The sequence below is a fragment of the Thunnus thynnus genome, chromosome 7 (assembly GCF_963924715.1).
Source record: "Thunnus thynnus chromosome 7, fThuThy2.1, whole genome shotgun sequence".
In the NCBI taxonomy this organism is placed as follows: Eukaryota; Metazoa; Chordata; class Actinopteri; order Scombriformes; family Scombridae; genus Thunnus; species Thunnus thynnus.
Window position 1 is genome coordinate 19,342,201 of NC_089523.1, and position 26,326 is coordinate 19,368,526.

The following is a 26,326-nucleotide window of genomic DNA, read 5'->3' on the forward strand; positions in this document are numbered from 1 at the left end:
GCGCAGGCGAACAAGGGGAGCCAGGGAAGGAAGGCGTAGGAGAATGGCAGGCCTTCTCCCTCCCTGCCTCCCTCTTTCCCCTCCCTCCTCACATCCGCCTGCCATGCAAGGTGCACTCATCCGCGTACAGGCCTTGCTCCCCGGTGACCCCCTGCTCCCTGGGATTCAGTATGTGTCACCGTGGTGCTGCTTACATGCTGTGGCACTGTAGTACTCCGACCGAGGACAACATGGCTTTACAAAGGGCAAGGCTTTATTGATTTGTGTGAGAGTTTATCTCATGTGTGCCGGCACTCGCCTTGTCTCTCTCCTTCTCATACACACAGATACTTGTATGCAGAACCAGCAGCATGCTTAAAATTACACAAGTAGACCATGGAATCAAGTTCAAAAGCTAAAGAGGAAGTCAAAGTGCTGCCTTCAGAAGATCCATGATCAGTCTTTTCCCTGTTTACTGTGTCTTCCTCTTCATAATGGATGACAATCACACAAAACAGACCTGTGTGTGAAATTGGACTATTCACACCGTTGTTTTTGTGTTTTCTAAAGCAGAAATAAGGTCATGCTTTAGTAGAGTTGGCTCTGTGTGTTTGTGTGCATTTTGGTGTGTGTGTGTGTGTGTGTGTGTGTGTGTGTGTGTTTGTAATGCATTAGATATGTCCCGTTAGCCTTCTCATGACTGGCGAGCATGTCTTAATCTATTATCTATGAGACTAAATAATTAAAGACAAAAGCGACACAATGCACCACATGTTGACAAGTCTGGAGTGTATGTTTGTGTGTGTGTCATTGTCAGTGAGCAAATGGAAACACAGATAGATGTAGTTGGAGGTATTTTTTGGTTGTGTGTGTGTGCGCTGTGACGTACAGCGCAGGCTTTTAACAGGGTAGAAAAACATGTAAACAACTATCAAAGAGGATGGAAAAGAAGGAGGATTGTTTTTGTGTAACTCCTGCTGCCCTTCTTTTCTTTTCACACTGTCCAACAAAATCTCAACCATTTCTCTACATCTCTCCATCCAGACATCCAACCCTGCCTCCATCTTGCTACTTGAATATTTATGGTTATTCCAATTAAGGTTGCTTAAGTGTGGTGGAGGCCTTTAACCATTATAGAGGGAAAGACTGAGATGAAGAAAAGTGGGGGTGGGCTGATGATAAAAGCAGACAGATTATCAGATTTCTCATTCTTGCTATTTCTTTTGGTTTGGATGAGTGCATTTTTCCATTTCCTTTATTTGTTTTTCTTCTTACTCTCTCTTTCTCTCTAGTCTCGAGCATGAGTCGTTCAGAGAGGGTGAGGGGTGTGTGGGTGTACGGGGTGTCACCTTCTAGCAACAGATATAGAAAGAGGAATAAAGAGACAGCAGTAGGAAGAGAGATAGAGTTAGAAAACAGAGAAACCAAGGAAATAGATAGATATGAGAGAGGGAAAGACAAAGAAAACAGGAGACATGGTGGTGGTGGTGGTTGGTGGTTGATGGGTGGAGGGGGAAGGGGGGGGGGTGGCAGCTGGCATTTGACGGTGAAGCATGCCTTTTTAATTAGTGCATTAGTCCTCTTCATACCTATCCTCAGATCACTGCATCACACTGAACCTGAAAAACAGACGGAACAAGGGAGGAGAGGAGGATGAGAAGGTCAAGGGTTGGGGCTGAAAAACCAGAACACTTGTAGAGAGATAAGAATAGATCGAGTGTGTATCTGTGTGTTTCCTCTTCAATTATTCTGCCTCTGGTAACCGCGTGTGTCTTGCACTCATAGAGAGAGCGAAAGAGACAGAGCCTGTGAAATTCACACAACTCTTCTTTATTAACCTTCTTCTGTTATTTTGACATAACCTCTTCCCAGTCCTTACGCAAGCTTTTGTCTCTGATTGAGTCAAAGAAAGTGGCAGTAATACGCAGCCCTTGTGGCTCTTTCTATGTCTGGCTTGTTCTCAGTAGCACTTAACTATTATAGACTACTTTGAATGTGAATAGAGAGGAGATAGGAGCAAGCGTCATTCATTTCATACTAGAGAGAGAGTGAGAGAGAGGGGCTCAGATAGGGAGAGAGCCTATTGTCACTAGGTGTAGATTTCCCTTTGTCAAACACATGCCAATTCTTCAGGCCTAACAGAGGAGAGGAGAATAGGAAAATGATAGTAGCAGAGAAAAGGATGAAGGGAGAGAGGGCGGATTGGAAGGAGGGAGAGGAGGAGGGGAGGAGGGGAATGGTATTGATTTGACACTCGGGGAATCACACCACAGTTCTGTTCATTTTCATTCATCTGCCCTTGTAATGGGGGTGTTAATATGGCAGGTGGGGGAGAGGGCAGGAGGGGGATTTAGGAGGATGAGAACATTTTATTAGAATCCAATCTTTATTATCTTTCACCCCTACCCACCTTTTAGCCCTTACACACACATGCAGGCAAGCATGCACTGGTGCACATGCATGTGTGAACTCTATGAAGTCTATGCTTTAAATACACACAAACACACATGTACACACTCACACTACGAGATGTGAGTGAAGGTTGGGTGAGGGTGTTAATTACATGTTGGGCCTGAATGGACTCACAGTTGTACATAACATACTCATGTTTTATAAAGTGCATGCATGTGTGTGTGTGTGTGTGTGTGTTTGCGTGTGTGTGCGTGTGTGTGTGTGTGTGTGTTCAATATGACGCAGGGAGGGTGCTTAAAAATGAGCAGCTCAAATGAAATAGCTTTTAGTAGGCCTTCCCAGTGCCTCCTTGAAATCAGCCATAATGGGCCCTTGGTAATTATCAAATAAATTAGCCAGGAGAAGGAGTGGAGTAGGAGGAGGGAGAGATCCGGACTGACTCCTTTCATTCTTTTTCACTCTGAAAAACAGAGTGAAACTTTGCCCGTTCACTATTTTGAAAGAGCAAATGCTTCACATAGTTTTTGGCACGATCACCTGGAGCTGTTTGACAAACCAGTGTGAATTTTATCATAGTGTACTGCATTTTTTATGACATATCTTTCTGTACAGTAATGTTCACGGACACGTAGATATCTTTGGATTTCTATGATTTCACTCATATAGATAGAAGAATGCCAAAGCACAGTGGGCACAGTTTATGTATACCGAATGCTCACATTCATGCATCTTGCAACATCAAAACATGATGGCAAATAAAGATAGGTGTTGATTTACTCTTTTGGTGGCAACTACACTACTGGATGGCTATTTGGATCCAAAGAAATACATCACCGTGTTTCCATATATGTGTTTTATGCTCTGTAGCATTGTGCACTTAACTGAGCTGATCCTTTCATATTTCCTTTAGACATATGGCTTCCTAGCTCTATAACTTCAGGTTAGCAGCTGCTTTCCTTTAACCTTTGTTCTTGGTTTGTCTAATTTGTCTAATGTGTTTGTTAAACCCTTTGATTCACTATGATTGACGCCATTTTGTTACATTCTGTATTTGTAACACCACAGATACATCCCACCTTGTTTACCAGTATTGGATGCTCTGTTACTGTATGTCTCTGGTAGGGAGTTGACTGACTGCTGATAGGCTGGGCTGTAGCACTGGGCCATATGCCACATTACTATTTTATTACTCTGCCACAGTATCCACTGTAGCTAACATTACCCTAAGAAACACACACACAGTTTACTTGTGCCAAATGTTGCACCACTGAGACCCTGAATGCTGAGGCCTTTGCTGTTCTTGGCTGCAGCTGCAGAGCTGTCCGTGGTGTTACCTCAGCCAGTATTCCTTAATATTTTGTAATGTAGCTCTCCATGGTGCTGAATGGCTGTAGTCCTTGAGCATTTCTCTATGACTTCCACCATTTCTCATGTACTTATTTGTGCATAGATTTAGGGAATTTTTGCATGTAGAGTTTCATGTTTTCTAGCTTGTGACAAAATCTTGTCAGCATTTCCAACCAACCACAGGCAGCTGGGCGTGTTTACAGTGTGGAATCAATTTCACTGAGGTCTCATCCTCTCTTGCACTCTCAGCACATTGATACTGAATTGTCTATTACAATAGTGTTTTGGCTTAGTAAATATAAAACAGTTGCATTTCTGTCGCAGCAGCTCATAGTTTTGGGTTCAAACAGGCATATACACACAGTCCCTCGTTCATTGCATCTATCTATCTATCTATCATATCATCTATTCTGAAACACACACTTTAACACCTTCAATGCATCACACATACTCAGATGTAGACTCACATATAGGTCCACGACAGAATGTGAGACAGAGTTAGTAAAATGAAAATTATGATGAATGGTGAGGGGATAGATGTAGACAAAGTGAGAGGAAAGAAAAAGTGGAAAGGAAAAGAAAGGCAAAAATGAAAAATTGAATCAGAAAGAGAATAAATACGGAATGTGTAGGTGTACTTCACTGTCTGCTCATTGTTGTGCCATCCTGTAGTGAGGAAGTTCTGCACAAAAACACACAAACACACACGCACACTCACAAATTTGTTGAGTGCATTCTACAGGCGTGGATTGTGAGACAGTGGGAGTAAGAATGTGTAGATTGTGAGAAATCTGGAAAAAGCCTGTGATTGTATGCATTTGCGAGGAGTCCATTTGTACAGCTACTGGCCTTTATTGTACAGAGCTGGCGGCCCATTTAGCTTTACAATCCGATTGTAAGATCAAACCTTGACTTAAAAGTTGCGATAGTCTTCAGCATCTGTTTTTGTTAAAAAGCAGAGTCAAAAATAAAGTGATATGATGCACAGAGAGATGTGTTGAGCTCCTCTGTGACCTATAACTTAGGCCTGTGAATCAGTTACACATCCATTCAGCAGTTTCTCTCCTCTCTTCTGATCTCCGTCGCCACAATTTAAATGGCTGATTCCATTTTTACCTCTAATGAAGGGTACTCTGTCGCACACACGCACACAGTAGCTTGCACACATACACGCAAAACACACATGAAACGCACACTTGCACATGTCGTTGTGTGCCACCGCAGCGCCCCCTACCCAGCTGTTGTCACGTGAGTGCACGGGCCCTAGCAACAGCGAGTGAGAGAGCGAACAAAAAAGAGAGATCCTGGCGAGAGCAAGGGAGAGGGGAATGGGTAAAGAGAGGGAGAGAGAGAGAAAGAGATGGGAGGGGGAGCCGTAGAGCATTAATAAATGATGAGTCCAACAGTGTGAATTGCTGTTAGTTAGCATTGCTGCAGCGCCGCCTTCATTTGCATGGCAGCACCAAGAACAAACCCCCTTACTTACGCCATTTCCTCTCTGGCTCTTGTTCTCTCTGAATCACTTTCTTTCTTGCTTTCACTCACTGTTTTATCTATTTCTATCTCTTTCTTTTCTCTGTGGTCTAGTCATCATCTCAAAATATGTATATCTTTTCTTAGTTACTTTCTTTTCCTTTCTTTCCTGTCTGATCTTGTCCTCTTCTCCTCCCAGCCTCCCTGGTGGCTACAGCATACCTACATTAACATGATCATCTTTATTCTTTATTATCGCTCACGTTGCTATCCCTCCCCCCCCCATTTGACGATAATTTGTTGAAAATGGCAGCCATATACTACGCTAGGATATATTTAGCTGCACCTTTCCTGCATCCCTTCATCTTCTGCCTCCATCTTTCCTCCCCCTTCCTCACCGTCTATCCCCCATCTATCTCAAAGGAGAGGAGTGTCCTCTCTCTGGAGGAACTTTGGGGAAGACAAGTGATGCTCCAGGGCTCGCTAATCCTCTTTTCAATGTGTGTCTCTCTCCCTCCTTGTCTCTCTGTCTCGTTATTTGCATGTATGTGTGTGTGTATGTGTAAGTGTATCTGTGGAATTTCTGGCATACGTACACACACACACACACACACACACACACACACACACACACACACTTCACTCTGCACTTGGCTTGACTTCCTGCCTCAGGATGATCAGCTGAACTGATTCCATTACTTACAGACCCCCCTGAAAGAGAGGGAAGAGGAGCACAGACTAGAAGGAAGGCAGACATAGAAGGAGGTGGAGGGCAGAGGGGAGAGTTGAGGAAGAGAGAGCAGGAATGGAGAAAAGATGTGTCATGCAGATAGAAAAAAAGGGAGCAAAAGAAGGGGAGGAAGGGGTCGGGAAATAAGGAGGAAGTGAGGGGATTTTGCACCTCCCATGGGTGTGGGATAGACCTCAAAAAATCTCATCCTGCCTCCCACAGCAAAAAAAAAAAAAAAAAAAAAAAGGAAAAAAAGCAGACACAGAGGCACATACATACACATACTCAACAACAACAACAAACTCCTGGAGGCGTAGGCAGACTAGACGAGAATTGATCTCCTCTCCCACAAGGAGAGGCTTGCAAGGGGAGAAAGAGAGAGGGATAGAGAGAGCTAGAGAAAGACGTAGAGGAATTGTGTGGTTCTCAGGCCTGCAGGCCCCCCATCCCTCTCACTCACTCTCACTCCCTCCTCTGTCACTCCCAACGGCATGTTTCTCTTTATCTCCCTATCTCTCCCTCCATCAATCTCCATCTGCCGTCCTCTTCCCTGTAGTGTCAGCCCCTTCCTCTCCTCCACTGCCTCTGTCTATCGCTGCCGGCACCTTCTCTGCTGTTTCAGGTGTGTCACATCTCCATAGACAGCAGGAGAGCAGGCAGTGACTAGAAATTAAATATCAAGTAGAAAGAGCCAGGGTGAAGAAGAGGAGAGAGGAAATGAGGGGTAGTAGAAAGCTGAGGACAGAATAGAGGGATTATATTGATGAGTATTTCAGGACATCTAATCTGGTTTAGCACTCTAGTGCTGAAACGGTTAATTGATTAGTCGACCAGAAAAATTAATTATAGTTTGACGTGCCATATATTGTTGTTTTATGCCATCATTTGACAGGTGACTGGTAATATATGTATTTGTCTTACAAAAATAAAGTTTTCATGAGTAAATATTTTGCCTAGATGGGTTTTCGTCACAGAGTAAATATCTGTAAATGAATACATAAAAGAAAATATCATTTCATAGATATAAGAACCATGTTGATAGTGCAACCTATGCCTTAGTTCTTTGAAAAAATTAATTGATAGCGTCAAATGACAAAAAAAATCTTCATCGACATCTTCATTGTCATTTAATTGACTCCTTGTAGTTACAGCTACATATGTTTTGATTTTGTTACTACACTTCCCATCATGCTTTGAAAGATGCAAAACAAGCCATGTAAGTACATTATTTACAAAAAAACATCTGCAGATTAATTGATGGAGAACAGTTGCAGCCCTCTGAAACAAGAGGGAGAAAAATACAAAATGTGAGAGTGAAAGAGAAAAATAGTGAGGAATGAATGAATGAGGAATGAATGAGAGTAAGTTTCCTCTACAACCAGCAGTGACAAGCTCCTTCTCATGAATGTCCCCTGCACTACTTTCTTTCTCTCCATTCTTAACCATGTCTGAATTTCTTACTCTACACCCCACCCTCTTCCCGCTCCACCCCCCTCTGGTCTGTCTTTCTCTCTCCAGGCATGTTGTGACAGGGTGTAGCAGTGTGTTATACAGGGTTCTACTCACCAAGTGCATATTATCCTGTAAGGCTTAATACCCAGGTTGGAACAAAAGGGCAGGCTTTGGAAATTACAGCTTACGTCGCTTAGCACTCAGCACAACAGTCTGACTCACATGAAAACATGTGTGTGTGAACTTTCACATATGCATGCAGATGCACAAGCTGACACTCAAATGTGTGTGGAAAAATATTTGGAAATCTCGAAACCCAGAGATACACACACACACACACACACACACACACACCAAAATGCAGAGATACTATGTGAACATATCAGTCAGACACTGATCTGACAACTGACACAAAATGCTATAGATGCTGTAGACTCTAAAGCTCTAAAAGCTGGTCAGCAGCACTATATGTCCTGAAATAATTTTTCGATTGACTGATTAATTGATCAACAGAAAATGAATCAACTATTTAGATTATTGTTTAAGCATTTAAGGCAATTATATCAAAATATCTACTAGTTCCAGCTACTCAAAAGTGAAAATGTAATGCTGCTTCTTCCTCTTTTATATCATTGTATCATTGTTTTTTTGGTTTTGTTTTGTTTTTTACAATTTTGACTTTCTATAGACTAATTGATTAATCTGGAAAATGAATGAATGAACACATTAATCAATAATGAGTGAAATGAATGCCTAATGAAAAGCCTGGATGTGGAATAATGCACTTTTTATTTAGTCAGTGAAAACCTGTCAGCAAGAAGTAAAGCCTTCAGTCTCCTTCACATCTCAGTCTTGTTGGAGTGATAGAAGGTGTGTTTCTGTATGTAGGTGTGTGTGTGTGTATGTGTGTGTGTGTGGCAGGGAGCCAGGCCAGTCCTCTCTGTTTTAATAAATCTCCTTTGGATAGAGCTGTGCAGCCATAAAATGCATCGATTGTCGTTGCTCACATTGTAGCAGGAGACACACACACACACACACACACACACACACACACACACACACACACACACACACTAGCTTGGTTATTGATACTTACCTACAAATTCAGATCTACATATGTTCATTGATACTCACACACACAGGAAATCATGTGTTGACATTTTTACATGTCTAAATGCAGATGCATATTTCAAACTGTGAAAATACACTTTCTCAGTAAAAAAAAAGTAGGAACAAGACGTGACTAAGAACAAAATGAAAAGCATCCAAAACTGAAGTTGAAGTACTCTGGTTTTCACACTACAGCAGCCTCTTTTCATCAACAGTTAAACACATGTAACAGCTAGCACCCTAAGTGTTTCGGAATAAATTTGCTCTTCTGTTAGGTGATGACCTATTGATTGGAGCTGTGTGTGTATGTGAGTGAGGGTGTTTTTCTGTGCGGTACATATTTCCAGTACTGCAACTATTCAGTGCACCTGTGTTTTACTCAAGCCCTTTTCTTGTCAACATTGCAAAGAGACATTGAAACATCATGTACAACAAAAAACAGCCAGCATGTTCACATATACATGTACACACACACACACACACACACACACACACATACACACTGCAATACTATTCGCATAACCAAACAATCTGCAATCTACTACAAACTCTGAAGTGCGCACTGTCTAAAATAACCCTTTGGGGAAAGAGAATACAAAAAGACTCAGAGAAGCGTAAAGAATCAAACACTGAAATACACTCTCCTTGTCTCTTTTCCCTCCATTGCTCTCTCTTTCTCTTCTTCTCTCTCACATACACACACATTCACATACTCCCTCTATTGACATGTAGATAAATCAGAGGCAGACCAAGTAGTCACTGATGTGAAATGAAAATGACGCTAATCTGTTGTTACCATAACACACACAGACACATCAATTATTAACACCTACAATAACTCCCCTCTCTCTTCTTTCTTTCTTTTTCTTCTTATCTGTCTCTCTCTATTGTGTATATCTTGCTGGATAGATTGGACAGGGTATGTTAAAAGCTCCCATGTGTTCACCTAAGTACTGTGGTTGGGCCTTTTGATGTACATTCTAGGCTTGCTTTTTTCTTTTTGAAATCAGTTTTTTCTCCATAAAATGTGCTTAAGTTTTGTCAAGAGGGTCTTATTATGGAGAGGTTGCCATCTATAATACTTAAGAAGCAGCACATATCTTACACAAACTTAACTTCACTTGCTTTTTTCAATTTCCTTTGGATGCTTTGCTTTTTTTCCAGTAATCGCAAACATATATTGAAGAAAAATAATGAATAGAGTGAATACAGAAGATCAAGGATCAAGATTGACTAGAAATGTGTCTCACAACATTTAGAACAGTGAATAAAACTTGAAAATACATTTAACGTCAACTATTATAGCTACTCTTTCAGAAGTTGCACATAAGACATTCTGTGTTCAGGTAATTTTTTTCTGCATTTTTTACACTGGAAAATATCAAAAGTTTTTACAGTTTTTAAACATAAAGAATCGATGTAATGCTGTTTAGCCAAAGAAAAGGTGAGAATGTAAACAAAGCCCCATGTGGACAGTACTTAATGTCATGAAAAAAATAAAATTAAATCAATGGTTTCAAAATAACAATCTTCCAAATATGATTATTAGCTAGAAAATGTGATTAGATAACCTTAGATTTTCAGTGCACAAAATTGACGCTCTCAAACAGACAAGAACCCAGCCCAGTGCAAATATATTTGTGTAGACGCAGTACCTTACATGCAAATGATAAGCTTTTGTTGAAAGGGTGCATTTGTTACCCAAATACATTGACTAACATGTCCTTGTCTCTTGTTCTACCTGCTCCCTCTCTTCTGTTTTCCACAGGTAACCGTTTCTTCCTGACCTCATTTGGCGCTCTGTATATCTCAGAAGTGCAGAAGGAAGATGCTCTGTCCACCTACCGCTGCATCACAAAGCACAAGTACAGTGGAGAGACTCGCCAGAGCAATGGAGCCAGGCTCTCTGTTATGGGTAGGCAACAAGTTACCACTTCAACCTTTAGTTGTATACAGAATTACTAAATAAAAATAAAATCATGATTTAGTACATTTTCTGTAATGGACTTAAAGAGTTTAAAGCTTTAGTTTTGTGTAAAATCAGCCAAAGAAACTGAATCAATAAATATTTTCTATGACCTGCTTCACCCGCAGACCCTACGGAGTCCACCCCGTCAGTGCTGGACAGTTTCCAGTCCGGTGAGGTGCAGGTGGGTCACAGTGTGGAGCTACCCTGCATCGCATCCGGATATCCCAACCCCACCATCCGATGGCTAAAGGATGGACGGCCAATACCGGCAGACTCCCGCTGGACACGGCGCATCACGGGCCTCACCATTTCTGACCTGAGGCTCGACGACAGTGGCAACTACATCTGTGAGGTCACCAACAGCTTTGGCTCCAAAGAGGTGACAGGTCACCTCAATGTCATAGGTGGGTAACCAGAGGAGAGAGTGGAGAGGTAGAAAAAAAACTCAGTACAGTAATACAATATCAAAAAAGTCCACCCCTCTTGGCACACTACTTTTTCTACCTCTCTTGACTTCCACGGTTCGACACTGACAACAGTATAGATGGAGTGAAAGAATGAGATGGACAGAAGTAATGAATGTGATGTCAGGTCATGGACAGGAGGGATGGAGACATTATTCAAGCTCTGTTGGCTTTGCTCTGGCCCCCGTGTCGCATACACGCCCCCCCCTAACCCACTCTCGTCTGGGCCAAGCATGAGCTTGATCTGTGAGGACGGCTTGTTCCCCCCCGCTATGCTCTCAAACCCCACTGAGGCGTCGCTACAGTGACATAGCAGAACAGCGGTGGCGCAGGCCTGTTGCTCTGTTTACCGAAGACGTAAGAGAGGGAGGAAAGAGTATTTCATAATGTCGTGTGCATGAATGAAAGAGATGGCACACTTGTAGAGAGAAAGAGGAGGGCAGTGGAGGAGAGGAGATGGAAATGGAGGGTGGAAGGAAAAAGGGTGAAGTTAGTGGACACTGGGCAGACTGGCCACAGGGCACATCACTGCACAACCCACAAACCTCCTATGACAGGGCATGGAAATGCACTTATAGCCCATGAAGAGAGTCTTACACACACACACACACACACACACACATACACACACACACACACACACACACACACACACACACACACACACACACATGCACACACACAATCAGCTGCCTCCAGCACTTAACACCAGCTGCTTTATTGCTCACTGACATTTTCTCCCCTTTCTGTCTTTCTGTCTCGGTTTTCCTCGCTGCTTAGAGCACACACACACTTACATACACAAGGGCAATGGCAGAAATCTTGACACACAAATTACAAATACACAATTCCACCACACCAAAACATGATTTGCATTGCCTGGCCAGCATAGTGTAGCTCAGCTCAAATTGCTTTCATTTAGCAATGCAAATAAGATACTACAGATACTGTACCTCCAATATTTACATAGCAAGCTGTAAATGAAAAGTTGTGAATAACTTTCAACAAAATGTTCTCTCTTCTCGTTTCTTCTATCTTTAGAGCCATTGCGAGTCACATTGTCCCCCAAGAACCTGAAGACGGGGATCAGCAGTACAGTCATCCTGTCTTGTGCCGTCCAGGGTTCCCCCCATTTTATTGTGTCTTGGTACCGTAACACAGAACCTGTCCTGCCTGACCAGCACTTCTCCATCCAGGGGGCTCACAATGAGACATTGTTCATTTCTGCTGCCCAAAAGAGACACTCTGGAGCTTATCAGTGCTTTGCCACACGCAAGGGACAGACTGCCCAGGACTTCTCCATCATACTGCTGGAAGGTGAGGACAGAACTTCGTGAGTCATGAAGATCATGAATGCATGTAGGTAAAGAGAACGGTTCAGGTTGTTATACTGCTGTTAGAGTAAGAATGATTGGATTTATGTGCCTGTAGAAACAATAAAATTGTCCATGGTTACGGCACATTTTCATCACATACCTGCACAGGAGCCGTTAGACAGGGCCTCAATTTCATCTGTGCATTTGTCTGTTATCATCTGTTTGCAAAAAATGTTCACAAAATGTTTTGGAAAGGTTGTTAATGGAGAAATATCAAGTTAATTGACATAAAACTGACCTGAATTGTTCCATCTAGTTTCATCTCTTCAAGGATTTCCAATCTATTTTGATTTCCCACACATACATAGTATATGCACTCATGCACACATATGAAAACACATATGCACAACTTTGAAATGAGAAGAAACAGAAGCAAATCAGTTAATATCAACAACAAAGGTGTTAACATCAATTATCATATGTTTGATTTATGTACAAATGCATTCTTCCACACAGAAATATTGTGCTGGGCTTCATGCAGCTTCCCTCTTATTACTGATATGGAGTGTTACTTTTCCATCCTATGCCTTGAAGTAAAGGAAATTACTGATATAGTCTCTTGTCAAATAAGGTTCTCACTCACATAATACTGGTTTGAATCCAGTGTGAGGGATTACAGTCAGTCATTACTATTTGTTTTCAAATTCACACCTTGTTTCTTTCCTCTTGATATTCTCTCTCAGATGGTACACCCCGTATCGTTGCCTCCTTCAGTGAGAGGGTGGTGGTCCCAGGTGAACCATTTTCCCTGATGTGTGCCGCCAAAGGAGCACCTCCTCCGACCATCACCTGGACCCTGGACGATGAGCCGGTAGCCCGGGATCTGTCGCGTGTCCGAGCCAGCCAGTACACACTCTCCGATGGCAGCACAGTGAGCCATGTCAACGTCAGCAGCCCACAGATTCGCGATGGAGGAGTGTATCGGTGCGCCGCACGAAACTCGGCTGGTAGTGCCGAGTACCAAGCGCGCATAAACGTAAGAGGTGCCTGTCTACTTTTCAATATCAGTCATACAGAGGCTTCTCATAGCCTGACCCCTACCCCTACCCTGACCCATATCCTATCCTGTACCCTTCTATATCTCTACCTCTATCTCTGTATGTGTTTCTCATATGTATATTTTTAGTTTTTCTCTTATTTTATTTTTATTTGTTCTGTCCATCAATCTTTACACATACATTTTAATTATCTGCAGCAGTCAGTGTTTTGTCTTATTTGGTCGATCTTTCTTTCTTTCAATCTGTCTTTTCAAGCTTACTGTCCTGTTGTCTCAGTTACTGTAGTGTTGCTGTGTGAACACACACATACATGTGATCACACAAAGAAAACAAATACATCCGCTCATCCTCATACCTACAGTACCTTTATACACACACACAAACATACACAGATAGACATGTATGCAGGCAGGCAATATTTTAAGATAGAGTGATAGTGGCTTAACATATGGAGAGAAAGCATGGCTGAGGGAGAGGAAGTGAGATCAAGGGAATGTGAGACAAACGGAGGAGGAAACTTTAGAAGAAAAAGAAACAGATGGCCGTAGATGTAGGAAAGAGAGTACAGATGAAATGAGAGAAGAGGAATGGAGAGGAGAGGAGTGGAGGAGTGCCAGTGTCTGTCGGAGGAGTGATGGTGAAATCTGGTGACAGGACTGGTGATGTCACTGTTGTCTGAGACGACAAGGATGAGGAGTGACACCGATGGACAGGGCTGTATCGCTGTCTCCATGTCTCTCTCTTCCCTTCTCTCTCTCTCTCTTTTCTCTGTCCTTTGGTGAGATGTGTAGTTGTGACATGTGAGTCTGCTTTAAGGAGACATGCCAGAATGATCACTGGAGTGAGAATGAGGCCCATTGTAACACAACCTGACAAAAAATACACACGTGTACACACACACATTCACACATATATGCATAGCCACACATGAAAAAGCAGAAACACGCTAGTATGCTTATCCACTCACTGAAATGGGATACACTCAACTTATCCCATTCATTTAGGGGGCCAGCAGCCACACAGACATAGTTGAACACACATGCACGTGTATATACTCTATCTGTTTTTGTGTGTGTGTGTGTGTGTGTGTGTGTGTATGTGTGTGTCTGTGTCTGTGTGTCTGTGTCTGTGAAACGGTGCTACTGAATAATACATCTTTGACTCGTCAGAGCTGTGACTTCAAAGCTCAGCACACGCTGAGAGAGGGAGGAGAGAGAAAGAGAGGGAGAGAGAGAGAGAGAGAAGTGGGGGTAGGAGGGCTGGAAGGAAAGACAAAAACAAAGATACAAGATGAACAATGGTGAGAAGGTCAGAGAAGAAGTGACGGATGATTGAGTGATAGCTGCCAGTGTCCTCCATTAATGCTAAACACATTTTCTGTCCGTCTGACTGTCTGTCTGCCTGCGTGCCCACAGCCTCCAGTCTCTGTCCATTGTCTTTTGGCAATGGCACATGACCAACATATTGAAGAAGTCAAGCTTTATTTTTGCTATATTTCTGTATTTTTTTAGAATATTATTCACATTGATTTTGTCCCTGTCAGAGCACATATAACACAAAGAAGACAATACATTTTTTACACTATGCAGCCATGGAATTTACACTCTGTCCAAGCCCCAGAGTGAATTTAAAGTGCATACATGTAGCAGATATACAGTATAAACACAAACATTTAATGATTAGGTTGTTAAAGCTGATGACTTTTGAATCAGAGGACAGGATTATTACCAAAAACTAATGTTGCTGGCGGCAGGACACATTTACCCTAATGGAGGTGGAAGTGGTTGGTCAGCAGAAATAAAAATTCATATATAAAAATATGAGACTGTTGTTATTGGACTTACCCATGCAAATAAATGCACTGCCTTCCTGTAAACAGAAAGCCCCTAAATAAATAAAGTACAAAATAAAGTTTATTGTCAGTTTAGTTCGTCTTGTCTCTTTCGCCCACTCACTTTCCCTCTCTGTGTTTTTAGACTAGCCGTGCAGTCAGTTACATAAATTTTGTTTAAATGTCAGTAACACTAGACGAAATTGCTATTTCTTATCCAATCTGACCTGTAAACAGTAACACCATCACTGCTGCTCTGAAGTCTGGCATTCCTGTATTGTTGCATTTGTCTTTTTGTTTTTTAAACTGAAACTTTTAAAATTTTGAAGTAATTTAATAGGGCTTATTTTTGTTCCTTTCTTCTTCTCTTCATCTAAAAAAGCAGCTTAATAATCAGCTGAGTAACTGCATTTTTGTAGAGATAAAGACCATAAGACCAGTCAAAAGTTTGGACACACCTTCCCATTCACTTGAATGAGAAAGTGTTTCCAAACATGTGGCTGGTACTGTACATGTGTTAGGGATGGGGTAAACAGATCAGGAGTGGAATGGTGCATCTGTGTGGGGAAAAACAGTCCTGTAAAGACTTCTATTTTATATTATATACTCCAGAAATAAAGCTGCTTTTTAACATTGAGGCAGGGCATTCTACCTTCTTTCTCTCCCTACACCTCTACATGCTTTTTTCCTCTTCTGTCCCTTCCCTTCTCCTCAACTCCCTTCCCTATCACCCCTTCCCTTTATTCCTAAAATTCCATGACCTGTTTCTGGCACCATGAACTAATGATCTTCTTTTCTTCCTACTCTTTCCCTCTTTTCTTCCTCTGGTCAACCCATCTCTTTTTTCTGTCCCTCATGCTCCCTCTGCCCATTTCTCTCTCCGTCTCTCTTTCTCTTCCTCTCTCTCCATCAGGTCCACCAAGGATTCGGCCGATGAAGAACATCACTGCAGTGGCAGGAAGAAACACTTTCATAAACTGCCGTGTGATTGGGTACCCTTATTATTCAATCAACTGGTACAAGGAGGGACTCCTGCTGCCTGACAACCATCGCCAGGTGGAGTTTGCTTAATTTCTGCTCGAAGATAATATAAATACCGTATTTCACTTTTACAAGAGGACTCTCTTCTCTTTGTATTAATAGTATCTCAGGCAAACTTTTTCAACAGGACAAGTTTTTTTTTCCAAAAACAGTTGTTGGAAAAGGGGGGGATCATCTTGTAATTAGGGTTGTCTCATATTCAGACCAATACAGTATATCAGAACTTATTTTCCATGAAGTACAGTGCAACATAAATATACATGAATATATGTTGATACTTAATTCCTATTTTGAACATACTTTACATCTTGTGCATACATTATTGTTTAAAGGCTGATGAGGAAATTCTTTGGCCATATAAATAACATAAATTTTAGTGTTTTTCAAATGATTTTACAGCTTTATTTACAAATATTGTAAATTGTATCACAGGCTGTGCCTTTTATAGGGATGCAAAATTTGACATTTGACTTAGTAACGCTTAAAACAGTTCAAAATGTGAGACATTAACATGAAACAAGCTGAAAAATCTGTGCTCCTGTGTCTTTGTAACTAAAGCTTTAGCAAGCATTTGACTGAAAAAAGAGTTTCACTGTCAGATAAATGGTGGTAATGACCAATGATGCTAAGGTCAATAGTCCCCTTGAGCCAGTGATATTGTGTTATCTCCTCTACGTTTTGCTTTGATTTGATTTATCAGTTTTGCTGAAAGGATTTTTACTGGATTGAACCTCCCAAACGGATATAAATGAACAAAAGCAAATCAGGGGGATTTCTATTTCCATGGGTGCCTGCCATGTTTTGATCTTAGCATCATCTCATTTAAATTCACATTTGGCATCTCTGAATGTAACACTGCTGATGTCTATCCAGGTGGTGTATGAGAATGGGACTCTGAAGCTCAGCGATGTTCAGAAAGGGATGGATGAGGGGGCCTATGTCTGCAGCGTACTCATCCAACCGCAGCTGTTCATCACACAAACAGTTTATGTCACTGTCAAAGGTCAGTTACAGGTCTTAGCATTTTGACAGTCAGTCAGTCTCACAGGTTGTTATTTTCCCACCATGAACTGTCACATAGATGTCTCTAAAAACATACATAGCACACATAATCTTGTGTTATATAGTGTAAATGTTTGTCTGGGGTTTTCCCAATGAGGTGGATATACTGTAAGTAATAATACAGAATTGTGATTTATATGAGTCTAGTTGTGTCTTACTGGCTCATAACTTTGAAAACGCAATGAAAAATATTATGAATGTAGAAGAGAGGGATTGTAAGAGGGATGGAGAGTAAAGCTGGTTTGGAGCAGGAGGGTGTGAGTGAAACAGAGGGAGAGGAAAGAAGAAAGCTGTATGCATTGCCTCTAATAACCCCTGATTAAGGGGCGGAGTGGCCTAGTGTGCTCTCTCAACCACTCAGCAATTACATAGAGCAGGAGTGCTATTGTATAAGATTTGCTTGTGCGCATGCCATGCACATGCATGTATGTGCTTGAATGACACAGTGCGTGTGTGTTGTATGCTGTATGTATTCTACATGTCACCTTGTATGTTATTTCGCTCTGCCCTCTGCAGCAATAGCATGACATGTTTGTTTTAGGAAGTTGTCAAGTGTGAGTGTGGGTTGTGTGTGTTTCGGCTTGACATTAGCAGATGTGTGAAATTTGTGGTGCTAGGTGGTCTTCGTAGTGTTCGCACAGTGCACACGCACATGCGTGCACATGCGTGTGTGTATGTGCATTCACTGCGTGTGGGTGTAGGTATGTGCTTGTATGAATGTGTGCTCGTCATGTCTCTGATTTAATTAGATGAATTTTAATGAGGCCCAGATTAAATCCCCCAGATGTCTCAGCTGTAACCCCCCCACCACCAACACCACCCTCCCCTCATCCCCAACTCCAAACCACCGCCATCACCTCTACCGGTCTCCATGGCAACACCGCTCTTCCCCCTGCGGATGGGGCTCTAATTAGAGCAGCTATTATGGGCTGGCTTTAGCAGGGCAGGGTGGGGTGGAGTGGAGGGGTTGGTAGGGGGCACTGGTGGCTGCAGAGTGGGCAGTGGGCTAGTAGGCCAGACTGCAATGGTTTGGAAGCTTTGGGGGTCCAGGCTTAGATGACAGACTCAAGCAATGAGATTTCTGATTGGTCAAACAGATAGATGGACCAGTAGTTTATTAATCAGCTTGTCAGGTGGAAATGACACATGAAACATGCCCTCTCACAAAATATAACTATTCTGTTTTGTCTCTCCTGTCTGTTTCTTTCTCACTCCACCTCTTCTCCCTCTGCATCACTCACTCTCCCACCCCATGTCCTTTCAATGCCCCCAAATCTTCAAATCTGTGTGTCTGCCCATATTCTCCCTGTGTCTTCACATCTGACTTTCTCTCTTTACTCTATCCTTCACTTATTCATATCTGCCTCATATCTCTGTCTTCACCTCTTACTCACCCTGCTCATTTAAACAACCCTCTAACTGTTTTCATTTATCTTTTTTCTTTATTTCCATTCCCTCTTTGCCTTATTCTGTCTTCTCTCTATCTACCCTTTATTTCACCCTGTTGCCTGTCCTTGCCATTTCTCTCCCCCGCTCTCCCGCTCTGCTTTTCATCATATATTTCCTCGACTTGATCTGCCTGTTCTTTTACTTATTTTCTTTTATCTCATATCACTATTTTCCCTTCTATCACTTTGTCTCTACTACACATATATTTACTCCTTCTATTTACTCCCTCCTTCCTTCTTATCTACACATCTTACACCCTTTTACTCTCCTTCATTCACCTTTCTTGCTTATTCTTTCATCTGCATCTCCCCCCTTCTCTACCTCTCTCAGTTCCTCCACTGATCCAGCCATTTGACTTTCCACCGACTTCCATTGGTAAATTGATGTACATTGCTTGCGTGGTGTCATCTGGAGACATGCCCATTCGCATCACATGGCGCAAGGATGGCCAGGAGATTGTGCCCTCCTCAGGCATCACCATTGACACAAAGGAGTTCATGAGCTCCCTCCAGATATCCAAGGTGTCACTCAAACACAACGGCAACTACACCTGTATTGCCAGCAATGATGCTGCCACTGTGAGCACTGAGAGGCAGCTCACAGTAACAGGTAAGGAAAGTGGTGAGAGAAGATAGAGAATATCAAAGCGATAGAGAGACGGTTTAAGGAGGAAGGAAGGTAGTTATTTTAAAAAGCAATTTAGTATTGGACTTCCATAAAGTTAGGAGGCTTGTAAGACATAGATTTAGAAAATAACGGTCAAAATTGATGCAGCAGAAGCTGAAATATATGACTTTTACACTTCCAATCATGCAACTCAATTGATATTTGACTTTGGCCCTTCCTGCCTGGTAAATACCCACATTTTTTTTAACAAGCCTAAGCTAAGTGACTTCAATAATTGTCTTGCAAAACAACATTATACACAGGCTGAGTGATACTGCCCATTGACTAGAACATTGCCATGTAAAATAAGTGGACTGTCCCTTTAACTAGATGACGTATTACATTTCATTATAATCAATAAAGCAGATTAAAAGTTTTTATTTAGTGGCACAGCAGATTTTTTGACTGAAATATTGTGCACTGACCTCAAAGGAAACATTAAATATAAAAAGTGGAGGAGAACTGAAAATGAACTTTGTTGTTCTTCTGTTTTACTTTACTTCTCTAGTGCCTCCTCGGTTTGTGGTGCAGCCCAACAACCAGGATGGGATCTATGGAAAGGCAGGGATCCTAAACTGTTCAGTAGATGGATACCCTCCTCCCAAGGTCATGTGGAAACATGCCAAAGGTACACTAGGTACATGACCCATCTTTCATTCCTTATCTTTGTACTATACTGTGTCTCTGTCTGCTTGTTTCTGTCCATTGTCATGTTCATTCATCCATAGTATCCAAAATAAATTCCATTACAGTGCAGGTGTTGCCAGTTAAATTCCTGCACCCTAACCATCCGTCTCTGTTGCTATATCTCTCTCTCTCTCTTTCCAGCGGGTATTGGGAACCCACAGCAGTACCACCCTGTGCCTCTAACGGGCCGTATCCAGATCATGAATAACGGCTCTCTACTCATCAGACATGTCCTGGAAGAGGATCGGGGCTTCTACCTCTGTCAGGCCTCCAATGGGGTGGGCTCAGACATCAGCAAGAGCATGGTCCTTACTGTTAAGAGTGAGTATACAAACTCGTTCAGGCTAATGTAGCAGAGTATGAGTCTTTTTCATGGCATAGATGACTGCAGTGAGGCCATCAAGGACGCTCCAGTGCTCCTGCTTTATCAGTCTTCATGCACACTATGACTTGCTAACTGTGGCAAACCAATGAGCCGGCTCGCACTACTCTCCCTGTGCTCTGTGGGCATGAACATACACACACATGCATGCACACTGATAAATTGGGGGAGCAAAGGTGACCATGGACCTAAGAGCAAAACAATAAAGAACAGCAAGCAAGAGAGAGAGAGGGAGAGAAGAGTGTGTGTGTGTGTGTGTGTGTGTGTGTGTGTGTGTGTGTGTGTGTGTGTGTGTGTGTGTGTGTGTGTGTGTGTGTGTGATAGGTAGTGAGAAAGCAAGCAACTGAGCGATTGATCTTTTGACTCTTGGGATCTGTCTACAGACAATCAAAAACACTTTGAGCTTAATCATTATCTGCAATCAATCTCTTCAGCCTGCCCTCTCTGTCAGTAACACCCTCTGTAATGCAATGTGAAAATGCATAGGGAAAATGTACAAGAATACACACACACACACACACACGCACACACACGCACACGCACACACGCACACACACACACACACACACACACACACACACACTTACTGTACTTTGTATCATGCAGTACCATGAACTTACAAAGCTGTACTCACAAAAGAGATGTTAATGTGTAATTTCTGGCACCTTTTGACACTTGCACACATAGACACATAAAACTGGGTGCACATAAATGCATCTACTTGTTTCACCATGTTCTGCTACCCACCCACCCCCCACTCCACCCCCCACCTCTCTCTCTCTCTCTCTCTCTCTCTCTCTCTCCTTCTGGTGTTAGTGTTATTGATTGAACCGTTCCTCTCCTCTGCCTCCCTCAATTCTGTCTGTTTCGCTCAGCGGAGAGAAAGGAAAAAAGGAAAAGAGGGAGGGTGAGATGAATAAGTGATGAAAACAAAACAGCAGAACCCTCCTCAGATCGATACAGTGTGTGTGCTTGAGTATGTGTGTGTATGTGTGTGTTAGCCAAAGAAGATTGAGTGTGAGAGTGATTTTGTGTATAGAGAAAGGTGGAGTGTATCGTTTTTGCCTCTTCATTCACCTAGACCCCAATGTTAACTATTGGAGAATGAGAGAGGAGGTTTATTGACTTTACCTCATTGACCATAGCTCTTCATTACTCTACTGCGATGGAACTTGGCTGCTCTGAACTCCACCTTTTTAACTGCCAGCTGTCCTACCCTACCTCTCTCTGCTCTTTCACTTCTTCCTCCCTTTCCACCTAAACGCTGCTTATTATTCACTTACTCTTTCTTTTCCTCCCCCCCTTCTCCCACTTTTATCTGCCTCTGTCATCTAATATCCCTTGCATCAATCTGTTTACTGTCACCATTTCTCCCTGTTTCCCCCCCATTTGTCCTCACCTTCTCTTCATCTCACACTCCATTTCCCCTCTCCTTCCAGTCCCGGCAATGATCACCAGTCACCCCAACACTACCATGGCTAAGAAGGGTCATGTGAAGGAGCTGAACTGCACAGCCAGGGGAGAATGGCCCATCATCATCCGCTGGGAGAGAGGCGACACTGTCATTGACCCTGACCGCAACCCTCGGTACTCCATTACCACCAGTCCCAATGAGAAGACCGACGAGGTGTTGTCGACACTCAAGGTAAGAAACACTTATATATTGTAGAGCATCCCATTTATGAGATCAGACAGCAATGTCTTTATGACTCTTGCTCAGCTGACAAATAGATAGCCTTCAATATTTTTATTTTTCACTTTTTATTTTGTCATTTTGCGCTCTGCTTTTATGAGTCGGTGCAGATTGCAAAGTACATTCTAGTGCACTGTGTATAATCCACAGAGGGTACTGTACTTTTGTATTTTTGTTGCCTTGAGAATCTATTATCATATCGGTCAGCGTGTAAGGGGTTTGTTGAAGGCTGGTAAAAATCATTGCCAAATACCTTGGCTCCTCTAAGTTTGGTAATGGACTCCAGACCAGTATCTCCTTAGAGGAAATTAATATTCATCTCTGGAACATCCAGAGTTGTGTGCAAGTGTGGATGTGCAGCAGCATAAAATATGATGCCAAGGAAGGAGCATGTCTTTTTTTAAGATTAATTTAACATTGCTGGAGATATTGACAGTCACTATGTTACGAGTCTGCTCTAACACATCATGGTCATGGTCATGGCAGCCACCAGTCTACCTCCACTGCATTTAAAAATGAGATGCTTCAGGTGCTACACTTGCCAGAACCATTGGAAAGTTGGAGATGATGCATGCAGTTGTTGCAGTCTGGTAATACAGTGTTTTTGGATGATACAAAGAGAGGGTCACTGGTAATAAATGGTCCTGAAGGAGCTTGGTGATGTCAAGAGGAAGACACAAAACAGTTAATCTTGACACCAAAAACTTCAGTGTACCATTAGATTTGTGAGTGAGGCTCCTTCTATTGCACCTCTTCTCTAAAAGCAGTGCATGGTGAGTCACAAAAATGCCAAACAGGCATGGGTGAGGAAAAAAAAAAAAACTCACAAGGCCTCTGTAAAATGTCACTTCTCCATCACAAAGTTGTGCTTTACACACTTTGCCTGCACAAAGATAGAACTGTTTGTCTTTCTGACATTTCTGTCTCTACCTTTCTCTCCCTACAGCTAAAGCCAGCAGAGCGTGAGGATTCAGTCTTCTTCTCCTGTCATGCTATCAACTCTTATGGAGAAGGACGAGGCCTTATACAGCTCACTGTGCAGGGTAACCATTCTTGTACAAATGCATGTACTGTACCATCTCCTCTTCATATTGGTAAAATCTATCTGCACTTCCCTCTTTCCTTCCACAGTTGTCCTCTTTTTGATGCTACCTCCATCCCTCTATTTTGCCTTCCTTCCTCTTTTTCACTTGTTTTCTTTTTAACCCTCAGAGCCCCCAGACCCCCCAGAGTTGGAGGTGCGCGAAGTGAAAGATCGTAGTATGAACCTCCGGTGGACACAGAGGTTTGATGGAAATAGTGTCATTACCTCCTACGATATAGAGTATAAGAACAAGACAGGTAAGTACAAAGACTGTATTCTCCGTTTTATAGACAATAGTGATAAAAAAGTGAACATGACAACGGAATAAAGATGATTCTGGTGTTTCGTTTCTTTTCTTGAAACACTTTGGAATCTGTTGAAATTGACCAATGTCAAAATACAAAATGCTTTTTCAAGAATTTTCCTGGACTTTCCTTTAGATTAAGGGTAAAAAAATAAGACTTGATATTAGAAGTCTTTCACAAATCCAAGAGTGAGCAAATACCTAATAAATCAGAAGTGTCTCTGAAAATTATGGCAAACTGTATAACTCAAAATGAAAAATTAGCTCTATACTATTATTTGTCTTCTTTTTTGACAGATTCGTGGGAGCTGAAGCACGCCACTCGTAATATTTCCCCCACCAACAATCAGGCCAACATAGTAGACCTTCACCCTGCCTCTGTCTACAGCATCCGCATGTACTCCTACAACGCTATAGGCAAGAGTGAGGCCAGTAAGGAGCTCACCATTAGCACCGAGGAAGCACGTTAGTATCTTGACAGCACTGCTTTTTACTAATGTCAATGTGTGCAAATATTTCATTATTCCTTGTTGCATTGGCTCTTAAGCTCTGCATCTGTGTTGACACTAACGCCTGTCCTTGAATAAGCAATTTGGACTGATGAAAAGCTTACCTTAATGAAATTGAGAAAAACACCTTTAAGAGTTTTAGACCAGAATATTTTAGGGTCATGACACTCTCTGGAAACATGAAAGCTACAGAATGTTTTTTTTTTTAGCAAAATGCCTCCTTTTCAACCTCTGTCTCTCTCTACAGAACCCGATGGTCCTCCCATGGACGTGATCCTGCAGCCTGTTACCTCTCAGAGTATCAGAGTCACCTGGAAGGTAAAGTGTATAAACTTTCTGCCATCTGTACAGCTACCTCTTCAAAAGTCTTTTTTTTTTCTTTTTTGTTTCCTAGTTTTATGGAGGTGCCTGAATAATCATGCACTCTACAAATTCAAATTCAGATTCCAACATTGTCTTTTCTCATTTCATACCCCAGGCTCCCAGGAAGGAGTTACAAAATGGGGTGATCCGGGGATACCAGATCGGTTACAGAGAGAACGGCCCGGGCAGTAACGGCCAGTACAGCATTGTAGAGATGAAGGCCACAGGAGACAGTGAAGTGTACACACTGGACAATCTGAAGAAGTTTGCACAGTATGGTGTGGTTGTCCAGGCCTTCAACAGAGCCGGCACAGGGCCCTCTAGCTCAGAGATCAATGCTACAACACTAGAAGATGGTAAGGATCATAATAATCAACACACTAACAGGGCAGTATGCCTCAGCATATGAAAAAGGATTTTATTTATGAGCTTATATGTGAGCTACTTTACTGACCAGCAGCAATAAGCAGCCTTATATACAGTGGAGGAGTAAACTGTCAGTTATATGAAATATCACCCTCTGTCTGGCTTGGCTTTGACTCACAGTTACTACACTTTCTGTGTTGCTTTCTCACTTTCACACTAAACTGTCTCAGATCATGCTTTGTAACCTAAAGTCACTACATTCTCTATTTTCTCTCAACACGAATGAATGTTAGCTGCTGGAATCCAAAGCTTTTTACAAGTAACAAGGACACACACAGTCTCATAGACTCTGTACACAGTTCAGCAGCACTGCACAAAGAATTTGATTTGTGATATTGCGCTATATAAATAAAAATGTACTTGACTTGAAAGGAGTGAATGATATAGAGCTGCAACGATTAGTCAATTAAATCTTTAGTCCAACAGAATCCTTTCAAGCAAAAATGGCAGACATTTCATGGCTTCAAATGTGAGAATATGTTTCTTTTCAGTGTCCTATATTACAGTGAATAGATTCTCTTGATTAGATTTTGGACTGTTGGTTCAAACAAAACAAGACATTTACAGTTTTTCTCAATTGCTTTGGCATATTTCTCAAAACATTTTCAAAGTTCCTAGCACTGAAGAGGCATTTCCTAAAAAAGCTCATATGTGCAGCAAAACACTATAGTTAACCTGCAAAAGGCTGTAACTCACCCAAAACCTTTAATTGATGTTTCAAAATTAAGTAATTGTCAGAATGACATTGGACTCTGGAAGTGTGTTCCTCATCTACTAACTTCCACACAGTATTGTCCTACATGTTTTCACTGACACTGAATGCCTACTGTATCAGACTGAAGCTAGCTGACTGCTATTGTGTATCAAAGTGAATACTCTTCAGGAAACACCCTGTCGCTCTTGTCTGTTTGGCCACAAATTCTCATCGACCTCAACACCTCATGCTCTCCATTGCAATGTAACGGCGGAAGAATTGTCTTGTATGCTGCAACCATACTCTGCACGCTTCTGCTGTTATGTCATCACAAGCAGCATCCATTGCAGCAAGCAAAGACATTTGATTTTGTGGTCGATGATCATATACTTTACACCTTCACTTCACACCTCTGTTGCCCCTGTCCAGTGTTCATCTGAGCAGGCTCCTCCTTGTTCACAAATTGTATAAATACTCATGACTGACACTTGAAAGCTAACTGTGTTGAGGCGAAAATACCTTGCTCTGTGGTGAGGAACAAGAAATTACAGACTCATTAATAACACTGAGCTTGATCTCAGATTTAAGGAATTTATTACAGAGTATCAAGTCAAATTAATATGAAAAACCAACAGCAATCAGCAAACAGAGACAGTCTCGCTATTTGGCCGAATAGGGTGCAGTCTCTTTACTGAGGTGGCATCAAGAGACTGAACACAGGTTAACTGAAATGACTGTCCTTATATGCAAACAGAATATGCAGAAGGTCACGTACTTTGACGTCTGTCATGATTTCACCCCTGCATAGTTCAACTCCGTCCACTG

General features: G+C 42.1%; 1 protein-coding gene across 1 annotated transcript in view; it reads left to right on the top strand.

Annotated features, from left to right (window-relative positions):
• Positions 1-26,326, top strand: part of dscaml1 (Down syndrome cell adhesion molecule like 1) — an 89,284-nt gene that overhangs the window by 38,459 nt on the left and 24,499 nt on the right. Inside the window, exons 3-17 of the mRNA XM_067594766.1 lie at positions 10,272-10,418; positions 10,598-10,876; positions 11,978-12,253; positions 12,996-13,295; positions 16,055-16,197; positions 17,056-17,185; positions 19,024-19,302; positions 19,868-19,996; positions 20,188-20,367; positions 21,868-22,073; positions 23,068-23,164; positions 23,334-23,462; positions 23,807-23,974; positions 24,266-24,336; positions 24,497-24,737. Coding sequence (XP_067450867.1) covers positions 10,272-10,418; positions 10,598-10,876; positions 11,978-12,253; positions 12,996-13,295; positions 16,055-16,197; positions 17,056-17,185; positions 19,024-19,302; positions 19,868-19,996; positions 20,188-20,367; positions 21,868-22,073; positions 23,068-23,164; positions 23,334-23,462; positions 23,807-23,974; positions 24,266-24,336; positions 24,497-24,737 — 2,775 coding nt within the window. The remainder of the gene's footprint in view (positions 1-10,271; positions 10,419-10,597; positions 10,877-11,977; positions 12,254-12,995; positions 13,296-16,054; positions 16,198-17,055; positions 17,186-19,023; positions 19,303-19,867; positions 19,997-20,187; positions 20,368-21,867; positions 22,074-23,067; positions 23,165-23,333; positions 23,463-23,806; positions 23,975-24,265; positions 24,337-24,496; positions 24,738-26,326) is intronic.